The 19,285-nt window shown below is 35.3% G+C and overlaps 2 protein-coding genes across 3 annotated transcripts; both read left to right on the forward strand.

Moving 5' to 3' along the window:
• The first annotated feature begins 3,092 nt into the window (after positions 1-3,092).
• Positions 3,093-7,152, forward strand: LOC137723378 (protein NRT1/ PTR FAMILY 4.5-like). The gene is made up of 6 exons (XM_068462569.2): positions 3,093-3,541; positions 3,636-3,723; positions 3,839-4,056; positions 4,145-4,561; positions 4,657-4,781; positions 5,930-7,152. The coding sequence occupies exons 1-6, from the start codon at positions 3,539-3,541 to the stop codon at positions 6,870-6,872; spliced, it is 1,794 nt and encodes a 597-aa protein (XP_068318670.2). The 5' UTR covers positions 3,093-3,538; the 3' UTR covers positions 6,873-7,152.
• A 7,617-nt stretch (positions 7,153-14,769) lies between these two features.
• Positions 14,770-18,914, forward strand: LOC137722786 (pectin acetylesterase 10). 2 transcript variants are annotated; one of them, XM_068461873.2, is made up of 13 exons: positions 14,770-15,071; positions 15,162-15,396; positions 15,999-16,081; positions 16,547-16,676; positions 16,782-16,855; positions 17,037-17,123; positions 17,199-17,323; positions 17,418-17,478; positions 17,594-17,647; positions 17,801-17,878; positions 17,979-18,084; positions 18,179-18,324; positions 18,431-18,914. In XM_068461873.2, exons 2-13 carry the CDS (start codon positions 15,210-15,212, stop codon positions 18,542-18,544), a joined length of 1,245 nt encoding a protein of 414 aa, XP_068317974.2. In that variant the 5' UTR covers positions 14,770-15,071; positions 15,162-15,209; the 3' UTR covers positions 18,545-18,914. The 2 variants fall into 2 exon arrangements, with proteins under 2 accessions (XP_068317974.2, XP_088549050.1); XM_088692924.1 differs by having other exon boundaries at positions 14,902-15,071; positions 15,254-15,396.
• Positions 18,915-19,285: the final 371 nt, after the last annotated feature.

The following is a 19,285-nucleotide window of genomic DNA, read 5'->3' on the forward strand; positions in this document are numbered from 1 at the left end:
AGACTGGTTTTCCTTGTCAAGTTCAAGTTGTTGGAGAATTAAAACAAATTTCAGTTATTGAGTTAGAGGCATGAATAAGGATTAATGAAGATAGAAGCCCTAGAGTTGTAATGTTTGAAACTACCAGAGTCGGTCATAATATTTATTTCTCCAGATGTTTCAGCTACAAAGTTGTTCTTAATTAGCTAAATAAATTAAGATGTATTGTAGCAGCTATGAAAATCATGTATTGTTATCGGTTTTTGATGTGTGAAGAAATCTGAAACTTTTCACGTTAAAAGCCTCTCCCTTCTTCACTACATAAAGTTTTACTTAAGATTTCTATCCCCCTTCCTCCTACAAATTGGTATCAGAATTCTGATCACGTCTTTAAACCGTCTGAATCCGAATATTTTCATAAAGTTAATGAAAATTGAAATGCATTTAGAATCCAAACTTATTCCAATAAAGAAAATCCCGAAGTATTCCAATTTTTTTATAGCTAATTATTTACTAAAATTATATATTTTGTAATCATTTTTGTAACTTATTATTGTTAGTTTTGGATACATTTACATTTTGCTCATTGTTTTTATATTAACCATACAACAAAATTTCTTGGATTTATACATCAACATATAACAAATATTAAGAATGTACAATAGCCACTTAGTACTACATTCTAGGGGTATTATTCTTTACTTGTAAATGAAATGTCTTAAGTTCGATTCTTGCTAAAGACGAATTTGAACCATATTATTGCTAACTCATTGTGAAGATAAACCCACCTCCTCCCTTTAGTGTAGATAATATAGTTTGTTCAAAAATAAAATTACAATAAAGTGCATGTAGGAAAAGGTTCGAGGATATTAAAATTTTAATATATAAATTTTCGAATTATATTTCAAAGTTTTTTAGATTACTCTTATCCCAAAATTTTGAATTTAAAAATTATGGTCTGATTATGAAATTTTGTAATGAAAATTGGAACATTATTTTTGACATGATCCGTTATGAAGTCGTCCTTAGTCCTACCAAATAAAAAGTTAAAATTTTGTTGTTTGGAGCCTAGTAATCAAGGTGTCCTTAAAGTTGACAGTGACATCAAATTAATTGAACCTTTTCTTTGGTCCTAATTGATTGAACTTTACCTCACCCATGCTACCCATTGATGGGAAATCTACTTGAGAATTTCAATTTCATAATGCATATAGTTGACTGACACTGTACCCATTTTCGTTATAAATTTGATTAATTCTTAATTATCACTTGTTGTCAAATGTATCTCTTATGAATAATTCTTAACCATCATCTGTTGTAAAAAAGATATAGTCTCCAATTCCAATCAATCCAAATTTATTAGGCCTTTTTATAATATAATTCCCTTTAATTTTATTTTTTTTTCCATTTAATGAAGTTTCATTGACTAAAAAATAAAATCATCGACGGTATCTATTTTGTTTTTGTCTAAAAAAAATTCTGTAATATCACTAACCATATTAAATCACAAAATAAGAAGAAATAAACACACAGATATATACATATATATATATATATATACCCACACACAACTATTTAGAGGGAAATTCTACCCTTGCATGGCCACCCAATGAATCTTGTCAATTTCTCTGAACAGCCTCTGTTTAAGTGCTTTATCAAATGGCATTGTCATCTTGCTTGGTAGCAACTCCGAAGTACTATTAGACGAAAATGGTGAATGGATAAGTGGATTAATTAGTATATAAATAGGGACCCATGACCTAAAGAAGCTTTCGATCAAGTCGAGTTGTACACGGTTGTTAAGGCCCATTTGGCTTGCTTCCTCTAATTTAAAGAAACAGGTATGGGAGCATGACCCCATAACCTAAAGGGTCATTATAAGTCTAGAATGATAGACGTGAATTATATCCGTTGATTAGGGTAGTGTGAAATTTAAGAAATATTGCTTGAGAGCTTTGGATATCTTTCATAATATCGTGACGGTTCACTTAATTGTATTTGGATAAATGATAAAGCATATCAGTTGAGTATCAAATAAAATTTAACATGAATACGTGAGTAGTTAAAAAATGTGTGTTTATCATTTCTCTACTACAAATATTTAAGAAAAATGAATTTTTTTGAAGCTTTGGTCCCAGAAAACATGATGAAATCAAGATCCTTTTGAGCTGTATTGTCAACTACTACTAAAAAAGTATAATGAGATGAGGGTTCACTTCATGTGCTTCCCTTCCCCTTTAAGTTTGCAACTGGGTCAGATGCTTTCAACTCGGCCCCACGGTTTCATTTTAGGAGGGTTGCACTAAGAGAGTAGAAGTGGTACATGATAAATTTTTCTGTGTGATTGTCATGTTAACACGTGATATTATTAATTTATCGACACATAATATTACTAGTTTAGTTTTGCAATACACATATACATATAATTAATAGTACCATACCCCAACTCAGTAAAATATTAACCTTATTGTTAACATATATTATAATACATGACTCAATAACATCAAATTACTAGATAAGGCGAAAGAATAATATAAGTTATAAAGCTTGATCATGTGGTGGATCGAAAATATTTTATTAATGGTGCACTTGGCCAATAACAAATTATGGTCATGCCAAATCACCACCGCCGTATTCTAATGAACTGTTCAGTGTATTTGCTTTAGGGAACTTTAACGATAAAGTTCCGGTACTATTCATTTTAACGAAAAATCATATTTTTACTCTAAAAAGTCAATATTGGTACTATTCATTTTATCATTTTTTTTTGTTCTTATTGTTAAAACTCAAAGTTTTCAAGCCCTTTTATTAGGATTTCTTGCTAAATATACTTTAGGTTCTCATATGATACTTGTGAATTTGCTTCACTAAGATCTCTGTATTAAGGTTAATGAGATGTTCAATAAGTCTGTATTAGGGTTAATTAACAAACTAAAATACAGCATATAATGATAATATTACAATAATTGCATCGAGACTTTTTGCATATATTGTATTCACTTATTGAATTGTGCAGGTTTCATTTCATTTATAATTATCAACTTTTATCTCCTAACTAATTCGTTACAAGTTACAACTCAATATAACAAGTTTGATATCTAATTGTGGCTGATAGACAACATGTGATATTACAAATTGAGTGCTTTTTGTTTGTATAATTTTAATGTTCCGTGACTATCTAGTAAGACTGATCAGCGACATATAACCTAATCATTGAAATACCTCATGGAGAAACCATTTGAGCATAGTTGTCCGAGAACATACAATTAACGGCATTCATATGTTCAAAATCATCATAATCCAGACACTCAATCAAACCTAATGAAACATGACAAAAGGGTAAAGTTCCAAGTTGCATTCCTCCAACACTGAGGGACACACCATGAGAGAGAGAGAGAGAGAGAGAGAGAGAGAGAGAGAGAGAGCAAAGCTGGCAACAAAGGCAATCAATCTGATGCCTTAAATATAAAAAAACTAGGCATCTTTGAATGCTATATGTTCAAGGCCTCTTGTACCAAAAACAAACATTCTCAACTTAATTTATTCTCAATTTTCAACCATGGTAAGTCAAAAAGCCCTAAATCTTCTTTCTGTTTATGTCTCTGTGTTTTTTGTGTTACTCTTGTTAATAGGTTTCACAATGTTCTCCACACCAGGCAGAAGAGAATGCCGAGCCAGTTTACAGCTCCCTCGAGCCGACAGACAAGAAAAAGGGAGGATTCACCGCCTCCAGCTTCATTTTCGGTAAGCAACCATTCTCAGAAAAGGGTTGCAGGGAAATCACTTCCCAGCATGCTATTTATATCCTTGCTTTTGTATATTAATTATGGTTTACAATGCATTTATTCGGCTTGTGTAGTGTTGCTGGCATTGGACAACATGGGATTCGTTGCGAACATGTGCAGCTTGGTGCTGTACTTTCTGTACATGATGCATTTGGATCTGGCGCACTCCGCCAACCTTCTCACAAACTTCATGGGATCAAATTATCTCCTCTCCCTCGTCGGAGGCTTCATTTCTGACACATACTTGAGCAGATTCACAACATGCCTGATTTTTGGCGCAGTTGAAATACTGGTTACAAAAAAATTTCACATATTTTGTTATTCCTGTTCTAGTTCTACTTATGTCACAAACTTTAATAAATTTTGTTATTCGCACTTAGGCTTTGGCGATGATGACAATTCAAGCTTACTCAAAGCATTTGCACCCAAAAGAAACTTGCTTGACAAAGTGTGTCGAAGGCCGTATCGCTGTCATGCTCTATGCATCCCTGTGCTTGTTAGCTCTGGGAACAGGTGGCGTGAGGGGAGCACTGCCCGCACTTGGTGCTGATCAGTTTAACCGGAAAGAGGAAGCAAAATCACTCGCAACATTTTTCAACTGGCTTTTGCTTAGTACTACAGTTGGATCAATTATTGGCGTCACCGCCATTGTGACCATTAGCACTGAAGTAGCTTGGTACTGGGGTTTCTTTATATGCACGGCTGGAGCATTTTTCGGGTTCGCTGTTCTTGCGATGGGCAAACCTTTCTATCGCCTGCAAATCCCCGGCGACAGCCCCATCATTAGAATCATTCAGGTCTGCCTTTCTCTCTTATCAGACTCTTTGCGCAAAAACTTGATTATTTTACTAGTTAATATTAACTAGTGTAATGTGGCGAAATGATGTGACAGGTTATTGTTGTCGCTATAAAAAATAGAAGTTTACTGCAGCCGGGGAGCTCTCATGAATTGTATGAGATCAGTGAAAATGACCCAAAGTATACTAAAGAGAAAATTGCACATACAGATCAATTCAGGTAACATTACATTAATTTTTTGTTAAAGTTCGCCAATAATTTGCAATAATTCAAACAAGGCTTACCAGATGGTATGTTCCCATCTTGGCATGCCAAGATTCTTCAAAATTGACAAGAAAACAAAAGAAAAACATATGACTAAGGAGGAAATTGATAATACAACGAAAAGTTCACATCAAAGTTTCTGTGCATGTGATAGGGTTTTGCTTTATGAAGCGAACTTTTTGGACCATGATATCTGTTTATTTATTTGAGGGGTAGACAGGATGTGAAGTTTTTGGAATCTTTTAATCATTTTTTTGTTGACTTCATTAGATAGCAATTTACAACTATGGAGATCACTTCATTTTTTTACTTCTAGAAAATGGGCGTGGCATTGTAGCTTACAGTTCTGAACAAGATTTCACAAAGAAGATCGATTAAAAAAAAAAAAAAAGTGCTAAAAAACACGAGAATTTTCCATCTAGTTCATGGAGTAATACTTTCGTTCATGTATTTCCAATTGCACTGAATTTAGTTTTTGGAAGTATGCAGATTGTTTCATTCAAGAAATTCGTCAACTTATGATAATTTTTTGTAAGAAACATCTGTCAAATTACCCCCGCCTCCAACCCATGTGTCGCGCACTTGACGATTTCATTCATGATATTAGCAAAAGTCGACGGATGTCCTTAAATTTAAATAGTTTATAAAGTTTCACTTCGTTCCTTTATTTACAATTACTTCGAGTTTGGTATAAACTAAGAGATCAGATTTGTTGCAATTGAAAATATAAAATAAAAATAGATCTCCGTGATAACTACGTGGATTAAAAACGAATTTAGACCGTAACTAGGTAATTAGCGTCTTTTTTTACTGCATAGTATTGTACCTGTAGTTTCACAAAGTTCAAACTTTCATTCATGTATTTTCAATTGCTCCGCATTTCCTGTAGTTTGTAGATTTTTCCACCCAAAAACATCCCTCAACTTTTGTTGATTTCGTATACAAAGTCAGTCAAAATTACCCTTTCATGTGCCCCGCACTGAAATTTGTCAAATTTACCTTTATGTGTGGCTCAAGTGACGATTTCGTGCAAGAAATTAGTGCCTTTGGTTATGACAGAGTAGTGAGTACTAATTAATTACTGCCTAATGGTATTGAATCAGTTGTCTAGACAAAGCTGCCATACTTGGCAAAGACTCCAAGCCCCAACCCTGGAAAGTTTGCACCGTTACACAAGTGGAAGAAGTGAAGGTCCTAACAAGAATGCTGCCAATTTTCTTCAGCACCATCATCATGAACACTTGTTTAGCACAGCTCCAAACATTTTCAGTCCAACAAGGAAGCATCATGGACCGCCACTTAGGCCGCATTGAGGTTCCGGCACCATCAATCCCCGTCATCCCTCTCCTCTTCATGTCCATCCTCATCCCGCTCTACGAGTTCTTCTTCATCCCCTTTGCGCGAAAAATCACAAAGCACCCGTCAGGTATCACGCAGCTTCAGCGCGTCGGCGTTGGACTAGTCCTCTGCGCAATCTCAATGGCAGTAGCTGGCATAGTAGAAGTAAAGAGAAAGAGCCAAGCCAACAAGGACTTCACAAAGCCGATATCTCTCTTCTGGCTTTCTTTCCAATACGCTATTTTCGGTATTGCTGACATGTTTACCCTGGTAGGGTTACTTGAATTCTTCTACAAGGAAGCTCCTGTGGGCATGAAATCGCTCTCCACCTCGTTCACTTTTCTGTCACTTTCTTTAGGGTACTTCTTGAGCTCGATTTTCGTTGACGTGATCAATGTTGTGACCAGTAGGATTACTCCGAGCAAACTAGGATGGCTGCATGGCAATGACCTAAACAAAAACAATTTGCAGCTATTTTACTATTTCTTGGCAATCCTTAGCTGCATCAACTTTGTGAACTATGTCTACTGGGCTTCATGGTACAAGTACAAAGCAGACGAGGCAGATCCAAAGCTGCAGCTTAAAGCTTTGCACCAGACACCTGCCATTCACAATGATTCAAGTGTTGTTCAAGAAAGTGGAAGCAAGACTAATGAAGCTGCTGCCTCCACTGAGGAAAATACAGAAGAAAAGGTGGCAACTTTATGAAGCCCAATTTAAAAGGGAAAAAACAGAAAAGAAAGAAAGGGAGAGATAGATCATATATAATTAACCAAGGGGAGGAATTATAATGATAATTAATGGGTTTATTTTCTCTATTTTTATCTTCTTTTTTTTTTTTTTTTTTTTGTGTGTGTGTTTTTTTTTTTTTTTTTTGGGAATTGTAAGATATAGTGTGTTTGGGACATTGAATGTGTGAATTTTCTGTTTAATAAGTTTTTCTACCACGTTTTCATGAATAAAGAAAAGTGAATTTGTCTTGCAAAAACCATCTTGGGCATTTTGCATGTGTTAGTATACTGGTCCAAAAAAATAAAGGCACTTAAGATTTGTTTAGAAGTGCATTTGAATAATTAAAAAAACTTTCAAATTATTAAAAAACTTTCTAATAATGTTTGGTGGTATTTCTCTTTACTTATAAGTAAGATGTCTTAGTTTCGAATTTCATAAATGACGAATTCAATGCCCAATTAGGTTGCTCATTGTATGGCTTAGCCGAACTCCTCCTCCTCTTGGTGTAAAATATATCGTTGTGCTAAAAAAAATGGTAATTCAAGTGTTTTTGTTTTGCTATGTATACTTCTTTGAGGGTGAGCCTTGGCGCAACATAAGTGTTGCTTTTTTGTGACCGAAACGGGTTTAAGTCATGGAAACAGCCTCTTTGCAAAGTAAGAGTAAGACTTCGTACAATAGACGTTCTCCCCCACCCCTCTTCTCTCCTCTTTTGTGACCGAAACGGGTTCGAATCCTGAAAATAATCTCTTTGCAAAGTAAAGGTAAGACTTCGTACAATAGACCATTCTCCCCCACTCCTCTTCCCTCCTCTTCAACCCTCGCAAGGCGAAAAACCATGCTGGCATGGAATCGCCTTTTTATGCATACTTTAAAAACCCCTCCAAATGAGTTGTAGAAGCAATTCCTGCGTTCAATCCAAATTGCATAGTCGTATTTGAATTTGACTATTAGGTTACGTAGGCAATATTTTGAGTTAATTAGAAACACAGTACAAGAGAGATTGAGGAATTCTGAAATTTCTACATTAATAAATTTGTTATCTGTCTTCTAAAATTCCTCCATCCAACATTTTTGTTGCTCATTTCGAAGTGTTCCTAAGTTCATTAGCACATCCATGACGTCCACGTGCCTTAGGTAGAATTTGGGCCGGGCTGCTGCTCTACAGCTCAAATGATTAAGCCCAATGTCAGCTCAACCTACATACAAAATAAGACCCAAAAATGATGCCCTTAGCTTAAATTTGACCTAAATGAAATTAGCTCATCAAGTTTCCCAAACATGGCTTCAACCAGATTTTTTTAACTTTTCCATATGGCGTATTCTATAGTCTACTCTACATGCAGGGAGATTCTAACTCAGATACTAACGTAACTCACGTCTACAGACTACAGCTTTAAACTAAAACGTAAAATTCACAATTCCATCTTTATGCCTTATTAGGTCAAACCCACGTTAGTACAGTGGTATGGAGCTTTCAAGATTTTCCTGTTTTCTTTTTACTGGCTTCGCCATTAGTGAAGCTTGGAATCCTCGGACTAGGACTGTAGGACATGTCCATTTTGTGTGTCCTACAAAAATGCATGCCAAAAGATAATCTGCAAGTATTCCAGTCTTTGCATTATATTACAATTTATTCACGGAACATTTAATAATCATTTCGTTTTAAGTTTTTAAGTTTTTAGTTGCTTGGTAACTATCAGTTTTCAAAAAAATGAAAATGTTAAACCAAATTTTGAAGACTAAAAAGTGAAAAATGAAAACAAAATGATTATCAAATGCCTCTTAAATTAGTGTTACTATGATATTGTTTCTTGCAGATTTTTTTAGTAAGGACCAGCTCATGTCATAGTCTAGGTCCTTAGTTGTTGAATCCTTAACTAATAACAATAACTAAGATCCAACGACTAAGAACTCTGGACTATGCAATGAACAGGTTCATATTCTAAATGGTTCTTGCTTGGATGATGAGTTCCACAATGATACTACCATGCTAATTGTGTGGTTAATTAGTGAAAGTAGGCTAATTAATGAGGAATTTTGGAGTTGCAAAAATAAGTGTGCAGACCAAACCCCGATTTGTTGGTGGAATACAATATGTGAGTAACAGCAGTGCGTGACAGAACTTGATGGGTTGTGCCATCAAGCTTCAAAAGATGCATGTGATCATGGGACCATGACAAAGAGCTCAGCTAGCTAGCTCACATGCCACCACCTCTTTTCATTAATTTGGTGGTTTTCCAAATTAACTGGATTCATCATTTAATTATTGTGTCTCTTACACGTGACTGCACCATACTTTTTTTTGTTTTTTGGTCATAAAAGACCAGCACACTTAATTATGTGGTTTAAATTAGATCCATAATGTGAAAGCATTCGCCTAATTGGATCACTTATGATATAGAAAAATGAAGCATGGTAGATTTTGCAGCAATTGAAACGATCATGGGATGAAATATGAAGCAAACTCTATCTAACGTTTTTTTCTTATTCAAAGGATGATAATAGATCAAGTGAGTCAAAGTACGCATAAGATTTATTTATCGAACTAAAATAGTAGAAACCTTACTCTCTAAAACTGTATAATGTGGAAAGTAAAAATTAAGACCCCGGGATTTAGTCATGAATTAAAAGTAGGCTACTTCGTTTTACTTATAACGATTAGAAAATGCTAACTCCCTGATAGAACTACCCTCTTTCTCCCCTGATCCCCTATCTCCAAAATTTATTAAATAAAGAAAAAAACGAAAATAAAAAAAATGCAAGCAAGGGGATAAAGCCAAAATCCTCAAAGAGAAAAACAAAGAAACATCAACGAAAAAGAAAAACAAGATGAAACTTAAGGTCACGAGCGTGGACAGCAACTACAAAATCTAAAATTATGTACATTGAATCCATGCAATTGAATCTGAATTTTCTTTTAGTTAATTATGTATATATAAATAGCTAAACTAATTAACCATGTACAAACTAATCATGTTTTAATCGATCGCGCACACACATATATATACAAAGGATATTAGAGGTGGAAAAGTACATACACATGATTAACAAACCTTTTGCATTAAGAGAACATATTAAACAAAGGGAACAAAGGGGAAGGATCTTGGATGTGTCGCTCATAAGACGGGTTTATAATGAAAGTTACTATTATATAATGCAGATCGGTACTGGAGCCCAACAAAACGCATTGAGATCCAATAATTCTTTTGAATACACTCTCGAATTCTTTGACTATCTCAAGATATGTAATATGCAAAATATTTAAAGAAAATTAACGAAAAGTTCAAAAATTTTTTAGTTTTAATGAAAAATGACAAAGAAATGTGTAGTGAATAGTATCAGAGAAAGGTAAAAATATAATTTTTCGTTAAAAATAAACAATGGCGGAAGTATTTTGTTAAAACTCTCAAATATTTAAGGTCTATTTGGGATTGCTTTTTCTTAGAAAACATAAAAGTTGTTTTGACTCGTAGACGTGATTTTTTTTTAAAGAAGTACATATGAGATACTGTTTTAGGAAGCATTTTCAAGTATTTTTTTAATTAGCATTTGAATTTATACTAAAACTCTCAGCGTGTTTATTGTAAAAGTTCTTGTCACAGAAGTGTTTTCTAGATTCTAAACTGACTTTTCTTACATCTGCTCTCTTATTAGTCCTAACTAAGCTTCTACCGGCAACAGATCTTTTATCTCCGGCGAACTTTTGTATGGTTCTCCCTTTATGCGAATGGAAAGATTTTTACGCTGCTGCTGCCCAAAACGCAAAAACAGAATAATATATTTTTTGTTTTGGGTGCCGTAATCATCTCCCAAGATATACTCGACTATATATATAAGCCCAAGGCCCTTCCACCACTTTAATCCTTGTCTAATTAACTACAATGCACAAGGGTTTATAAAGCCTAATACCAAATGAGATTTGAGCGATGGGGAATTGTGGCATGATTTATTTGTATTCAAACTCCAACAAGGACAATCACACTCACGGGATCCATTCATGGACCTAAGTGCTTTCGGGACTACTCGGAAGTCCGAATAAGCGCTTGTGAGGACCTTCGCTTCGAGGACCACCCAACAGTTTGGGCATGTGGTGAAAGAGAGAAAATCACCATGGCTGTGTAGATGCAAACTCTGTGCTACAAATTTTTTTATTTTTTGAAACAAATGATATAATCTATACTAAAAGGGTGGGGAAGTGGGCTAAACCTCATAATGTGCTAGCAATAATATGGTTCAAATTCACCTTTGGCAATAATTGAACCTAAGACCTCTCACTCACAAGTGAAAAGGAATATCACTTGACCGTAGTATTAAGTGGCGTGATACAAAAGCGTGAACTAAGAAGAAAGATCTAATTTCGGATTAAGAGGAACACAGAGAAGACCACCATGATTCTACTGTTCTCGGTCCTTGGTTGCAACGAAGAAGAAAGGCTTTTTTGTATAGTATTTAATAAATGCACTTAAATCTGTCTAGTCCACCTAAGCTCATGTTTAGGCCCTATCTAGACGCACATGCTCTAAGCCCCAATTCAGTCCAATCAATGCCTACGTATCTTGATTAGGACCACTTAACGTTGGAATCTTGAATCTGCTCACGGATCTCACCTAAAAATCTTTTCACGAAGAGCACACACCACACACAAGTACATGAAAATTCATCCTAATGAAGCAATGAATTCAAAACACAGTTGACAAAAGAAAACACGAGTCCACAAAACCTAGATTACGCAACGTGTGAATGTATGTACTTGTACGTGGTGTCTATTAATAGATGACCAATTCGTTAAGGAAACGCAAAGCATGGTTTGTTGACCTAATCTTAAAAACGCATAGTATGGTTCGTTGTTACCACAAAAAACATAAAAAAAAAGTATGGTTTGTTGACCTAATCTTAATTAGCATTAGCTGCGGTAATTAAATTGTGACGTCTCCTCCACCTCATAATTAAGCATTGGGAAGAACGTTGACGTCTCCTCCACCTCATAATTAAGCATTCTCTAGTCTCTATAATTTGTTCATTTCGAACATTCCAAGCTTTTCGTTGGCTTCTAGTTAGCTGGCTTTATATTACAATGCTTTACCCCATTCACACTATAATCTACATCAATCTTCACTATTATTTCTTCCCAAAGTTTTATGTCGAGATTAAATCTTCTTCCACACATTTTGCACGTCGTTTTTCTATGGCATCTATTATTGATTGACTCGTGTTAAGCTTATAACAATAAATTAAGACTGATTAAATTTATTAGTATATGTCAATTATGATAGAGACACAAAGAGATTGCACACAAAATGAATATAGAAGATTTGAACAACCTTACCTTGAGTTAACTACTTAAGTAAGTTCATCCTAGTTATCCGAAAGAATCATCATGTCAGAGATATAGTTCTTTATAGTCATTCTATGAATGAAGTGTTGAATGTGCAGCAAATGATGTAACATATATCAGTGTGTATGTATACAATATAAGTGTAGTATAGATAAGAGGATTCCGGTTTATACATAGCATACACCCCACCCATGGGCCATGCCATGCATACTAAAAAATCCCTCTTCAATTACCGTTCTCCCGTTTCTGTTTATCCAATGCTTACAATTCACAGTGCTATTTTCCAAAAGTGTATGATGTGCTTGAAGCTTATGTTGATTCTTTTATGACAAAAATTCAGGAGAGAGAAGGGTAGGTGAATAATCTTAGGAACAAACCGTACAAGTAAATGTTGCTGTCAAAGTTAGAGAAATTTCACACACCTTTTAGTCGTGGAGATTATACATTCTAACCAGGGACAAAATTATTTTATTTCATTCTTTCTTATCACGTGATGGAGTAACGTACTCTCAGTTACATGATAAGAGTTAATTAAGTGGACATAACCTTTTTTTTTTTTTTTTGAGGCAATAAGAATTTATTAAGAAACCTTTAAGAACGTACATAGGACATGCATGTCGATACAATCAAAAGGTTATACATGCCAAAAAACATCATAAAATTTCACATTTACAAACTCATCATGAATACAATTACATCCTCAACTACCATAGGCATGGGGACGCATATCTAACCAACAGGAAATATAACAACCTTGTGAGTTGTAGAATCAATGTAACAACATTACGAGAAACAGACCGCACCGCCTCTGATGATCTTGCAATTGTCAAAAAAGAAGTACTGCTATAAGTCATCTCCAGAAAACGTCGAGCTTTCTTTTCATAGTCCTTTGCCATGCTCAAAAGCAAAAACAAAAACAAAAACCAACATTAACTCTAAACAATAGCTATTCCTTAAAGATCTAAGTGTGATCCATAAGTTATAATCATCACAAAAACTCTTCGTGACATAACAAGAGAATAATCACAATCACGAAAGCTCTTCTTGACACAACAAAAGAACGGCCACAACTAAAAAAGAAGTGCGTAAAAAAATAAAAGGAAAAGACCAAAAGAGATTGCCGCTGTTCTTAAGACCAACAGCCAGGGTCAGCGGCTGAGGGATTTTTCCTTTTTATATTTTCTCTAGATAGTACCTAGCTAGGGTTGTAGGGAAGATAATATAAATTGGGTCATACTTAAATTTAAATTTTGCCTGACAAGGAAATTAATTGCCGCCAAAATTATGGATTAATTATACATGTACTTGTTTCCATTTATCAGTGGACGGGAGTCAATATCTTCAGCGAAAAACACTGCACATGTAAAATTTGAACTCCCAAAACTACAATATTCACGAACAAAAGATCAACGACAATAATGACCATGGTAGGTCCACTCAATATGGACCGTCGGATCAAGGTGGTGATGTGATTGTTTTTAGTGTTAAAACACATAAACAGCTGTATGCATCTCAAGCAAACAAATCCCCCACACCCACATTAAAGTCATAACTATTTTCAGTGTTTCACCATCATCAACCCCACCACCACCTTCCTTCTGCTCTCCAACCCAGAGGAGAGAGCCAACCACTTTTAGTTTAGGGGTGTACTATTCGCATATCTTATTTTACTTCTCACAGATCTTTTGATACTTTATGTTTTTTTATATTCTTCAATTCATTTGATTCGACAACCGAAAATTAAAAAGGTATGTGAGAAGTAAAATAGGATGTGTGAATATCACACCCCTTAATTTATGTAATGTCACCTGTCACAGCCGGTGGTCTTCTAAAAAGCAAGTCGCAGACCCGCAAGTAAACGGGTTGTTGGAATCCAAGTCAAAATAGGAGAATTACCCGGTTGAAGGAGCGGACTTTGTCGGAAGAAGATGAGAATGACATACATAGAATGAGTTTATATGACATTGTATTATTGAACCTAAATCTCATGCGGTAATAAATCAGTTCCATGCAGGTTACTTCTCAAGAACAAAGCACGATGTAGTGTAGTTTATGCTTGCTTGCTATTCTCTCGGGTTGTTCTCTTGTTCTGACACGAAGATATGTGATTCCACTAGTGGTGATGATGTTGAAGAATAGTTTGGCAAATATATTTTTAATTTCTCATACATTATTATCAATTTTTGGTCGTCAAATCGAATAGATTGAAGATGATCAATAACTAAAAATTGACAAAAATGTGTGAAAGTAAAAATGAGCATGCGAATAGCTCTATCCATATAAAAATAGTTGTTTTACATAACAAGGGAGACACTTCGATTGCCGGAAATAAAGTGATTTAATTCATTGCACATAAGTTTACGTAGAGCGTTATTTTTACAATTATGTGATGTGACTATCCATTTTATAACAGATAAATTTATTTTATTAATATTATACTTTTAAGTACATAAAATATCAAACCCATCGTAAATTAATTACAACACCTAGACTAATAACACTATATGAAAACCTAATTTTCTTGAAAAAAAAAATGGACAACCTAATTTTCTCAACCTTTTGTTCTCACTCAAATCAACGGCTGACATTGTCCGCGACTGCCGTGTCCCTGAAATCCCGTTTCTCTAGCATTGCTCTCCTAAATGACGTAATTAAGATTCGAAACGTGCCTGTGGTGCAATTAAACCTTTAAAAGCCCCCCAAACACTCTTCTCTCTCACACTCTCTAGATTTACTGAGTTTTATCAGCTCCCAAGCTGAAGAAATCTTCCATGAAATGGTATAGCACTTACTGAAACCAGTCACTGCCCATTTGGCCCATTTCTCCAAATACCAAGGCAAATCAAAGTTTGCATTTTTTGTTCAATTTCTTTTCGAAGATTTTTTATAAGTAAAGTTTATATTTTTCAAAACTTGGGTGGTGGCAGAGAGATTTGAATCACTGAACCAGAGAGAGAGAGAGAGAGAGAGGAAAGATGAAGCTTTTCTGGGTTAGCATTGTAATTTCACTTGCTTGCAGCAAATGGGTTGCTGGGTTTATGGAGTACGGATACAATGAAACAGAGATAGCATTGTTGGAGGGCTACGGGGAGTCCAAGGTCGGAGCTAACTTGCTGATGGTCGGACTAACCCTCATTCGAGGAGCTGGAGCTAAACGAGCAGGTAAAATCTCCACTCCTATGATATACATTTTGCATAGTGTTACAAGACGATATTCTAAACTACTCTGATTTGATTTACGGGGATTGGGAATCGAACTCTGACGAACTGGCGTAACCCACATCTGTCTTTTTCATTTTTCGATTCGAAACATTTTGCATATTGCTTGATTTAGATAAAGTTAGTACCTTTTTCCTGTTTTTCTCTGTACTTCTTTCGGAGAGGTGAGAAAACAGATTATATGCTATATATTGATTGCTTTGTTTTGTCCCTCGATTTATGTATTTATTGTAGCTTGTATTGCAATTTTCCTGGAAACATCTTATTTATTACTTTTTGAAATTCTGTTTTCTGAGTTCTTTAATTCCTTCAGTGGTCTAACATTCTGAGTGAGATTCCTGCTTGAATGATTAGCATACTGTTTATCATGAAGCTGACGTGATTCGTGTTGAATTTGTTATTTATTTATTTATCAATTCATATTGTGAATCATTTCATATTCATTGTTCCTGAATGATAGTGGCTTGAGTTTTATTTATTTATTTGAGATCCATCTTATTTTTATTTTGGCTTAATTTACGTACTCGAGTTTTCGGATTTTGCAGTCTGCTTGGATGGAACCTTACCGGGGTATCATTTGCATCGCGGATATGGATCAGGAGCAAATAGTTGGCTCATTCAATTGGAGGTTTGTGATTCTGAGATAAATAAAAAAGAAAAACTAATGAAAATGGTTCAAAAACTTTGAGTTTTAATGATAAGGACAAAATAAAGGGTAAGGTGAATAATACCAAAATTGACTTTTTAATGTAAAAATATGGTTTTTCATTAAAGTGAACAGTACCGAAAACTTTCGTTAAAGTTCCCAAATAAAAAACAATGACATCTTGCAATTATGCAGTATTATCTTCATTCTTTTGTATATCAAAATCTTAAAGATGGTTTCTGAAATACGAACTTCCAAGCGTGTCGTGAATGAAAATTATCAGATGACTAGTTTTAAAATCATCCGCAATGTTTTTTAGATACGTAAAACATGTTTTTATCATGTTACCTTTTGGTTGATTGGTTTCCAAACAAGCCTCTCAAGTCCTTTGATTTGTTGACAATTTGCGTAGTTTAGGAATTGACTTGAATAAACATCTTGTGGCAGGGGGGAGGATGGTGTAACAACATTAGAACTTGTGTTTACCGAAAAACATCAAGGCGGGGATCATCAAAATACATGGAAAAACAGGTAGCATTTAGTGGAATACTGAGCAATAAAGCCCAAGAAAATCCTGGTTTGTTCCTCAAACTTAATGCTAAATTGTCTAAGATTATACTTGCATCTGCTTTTTTCTAGTTTAGTCTTCTTGACCCTCACCTTATCATGTATGGGGTTGCAGATTTTTTCAACTGGAACAGAGTAAAGGTTCGTTATTGCGATGGTGCTTCTTTTACTGGGGATAGTGAACATAAGGTTAGTAGGATGTTCTCAATGTTTACATTTTTCTACCAAATGGCGGTATTGATATCATTTGGCAGCTAAAAATTGGCTTCAAACTGATAAATCCAACATAAATATGGTAGTACTGGATGATAACTCGACTATTTTCATTCATATGTGTACATGAGATGCTAAAATATAGTGTTTCTTTTAGGCTAAACAACTGCAATTTAGAGGGGAGCGTATATGGTTGGCTGCAATGGAAGACTTGAAATCAAAGGGCATGCGCTACGCCAAGCAGGTACAATACTTCTTGCTTATGATCTATTCACATGCTATGCCACGTTTTACTGTATATTAACCAATTGTGTTTCAGGCTCTTCTTTCAGGTTGCTCTGCCGGAGGTCTGGCAGCTATTTTGCACTGTGATAAGTTCCGAGGTTTAATGCCAGGAAATACGAAGGTGAAGTGCCTGAGTGATGCTGGATTGTTTCTTGATGCGTAAGTACTATCCGGAATGCCCTTTCCCTTTCCAGTGTGAAGGCATGCTCTAGCTTATTAACACAGATTTTAATTGGGAACCTGTATCTTGTAGGCATGACGTTTCTGGTGGACACACACTCAGGAATTTATATAGTGGCATCGTTGGCTTGCAGGTATTGACTCGATCTTAAAGAATTGTAACCCACTACCAATCCATGTTTCATCTTCATGTTTTTTGTGTGCATGTTTTCAATGTATGCTTATGGTATTATATTATGCTTATCACAGGGGGTGAAACCAAATCTGCCACATTTTTGCACTAATCACCTTGATCCAACTTCGGTAATAATTTCCTTTTCCCTTCTTATATATTTTTTCTAACTTGAAGATAGGTGGTTTGACCAAAAAAAAAAACTTGAAGATAGGTGGAAATGTAGAAAAGTTATGTGCACTGCTATTTAGTATTTACACTTCAATTACCATCCTTCCTTGCAGTGCTTCTTCCCTCAGAACTTGATCTCCAGCGTCAAAACCCCACTGTTTATACTCAATGCAGCATATGATTCGTGGCAGGTAAAGTTTCGTTATTATAGGATTTTAAAATTTGGTTTTACCTGATGTTATATGCTGCACAGTGTTTGAGAAATGATGGAATGATTCTGCCTGAAAACAGATCCAGTCCAGTTTAGCTCCACCAGCAGCAGATCCTGCCGGCTACTGGCGCGATTGCAGATTAAACCATGCAAAATGTACTTCATCACAGATCAATTTTCTTCAAGGTGATCCCACATTTGAGGAACTACTTTGAATCTTAGCATTTTCAGAAACAAATTAACTGAATCTTAGCATCTTCAATTTTCTTCTTTTAAACAGGATTCAGGAATCAAATGCTGAATGCAGTAAAACAGTTCTCTATGTCTAAACAAAATGGGCTGTTTATAAATTCGTGTTTTGCTCACTGCCAATCCGAGAGGCAGGATACATGGTTTGCTGATGATTCTCCAGTTATTGGAAAGAAGGTGAGCCTCTGATGCAACATACTATATCCAGTTCTCGTCCAATCATAAAAATCAAGCGACCTTAAATTTTAAATTCTTATGTTTATGTGTGACCAATGATATGCAGGCAATCGCTATAGCAGTTGGAGATTGGTATTTCGACAGAACAAGCGTGAAGGCCATAGATTGTCCCTACCCATGTGACAATTCTTGCCACAATCTGAATTTCGAAAGAGCTTAGTTTTCCCTTTTGTTGAACGAAATAGCTTTATAGTATGATTGAAAATTGATATAGAAGACAATAAAAAGGAAATCTGCTGAGAAAAGCAAATGCCATCAGCAAGCATTTCGCAATTGATGTAATGTTTTTCGTGCAAGTTCTTCATATCTTTGAGTATGTCTCCAACAAACTCAGTTGGTGCATTAGCAAATTAGTAGTTGAAGAGGTAGAGAGAAGTCTCACTTCTTTAAGGAGTTTGTAATAGATTATGTGATGATTTTGATTCTGGGTTCTGTTCAGTGTTTTATGTAAGGTGTTAGCAACTCTGTATTGCAGCCATTCGATTTTTTCCCGTTTCTGGGCAACTTCGGTTGAATTACTCCCACAAGAATTCATCTCCTCTGTTAAATCTTATTTCGATTTATGTTGTGATAAGATGGCCACAGTGAAGTAAGAATTCAATAAACATTCTGATTTAACCGAGAACCAACGTGCAGTCGAATGTTTTACCAGTTTAGGATTTGAGTTTCGTTTTTATCTTCATATTTCGAAGGTGGGGGTGGCAGAGAGATTGAGGCAGAGGAGAGCCATGGTGAAGTTCATGTGCGTCGGCACTGTGGCTATTCCTACCATCAGTATGTTATTTGAAGCCTTGGAACCTCCGTAGTTGAACTTTTGATTGATATTTTTCAGGGATTATTTGATAATTGTGATGGTTTTTGTGTTCACCAGTCACTGTCAATCAGCGTCTGTTACATGACT

Source organism: Pyrus communis, chromosome 4 (genome assembly GCF_041283825.1).
Source record: "Pyrus communis isolate YQ-2024b chromosome 4, ASM4128382v1, whole genome shotgun sequence".
Taxonomy (NCBI): Eukaryota; Viridiplantae; Streptophyta; class Magnoliopsida; order Rosales; family Rosaceae; genus Pyrus; species Pyrus communis.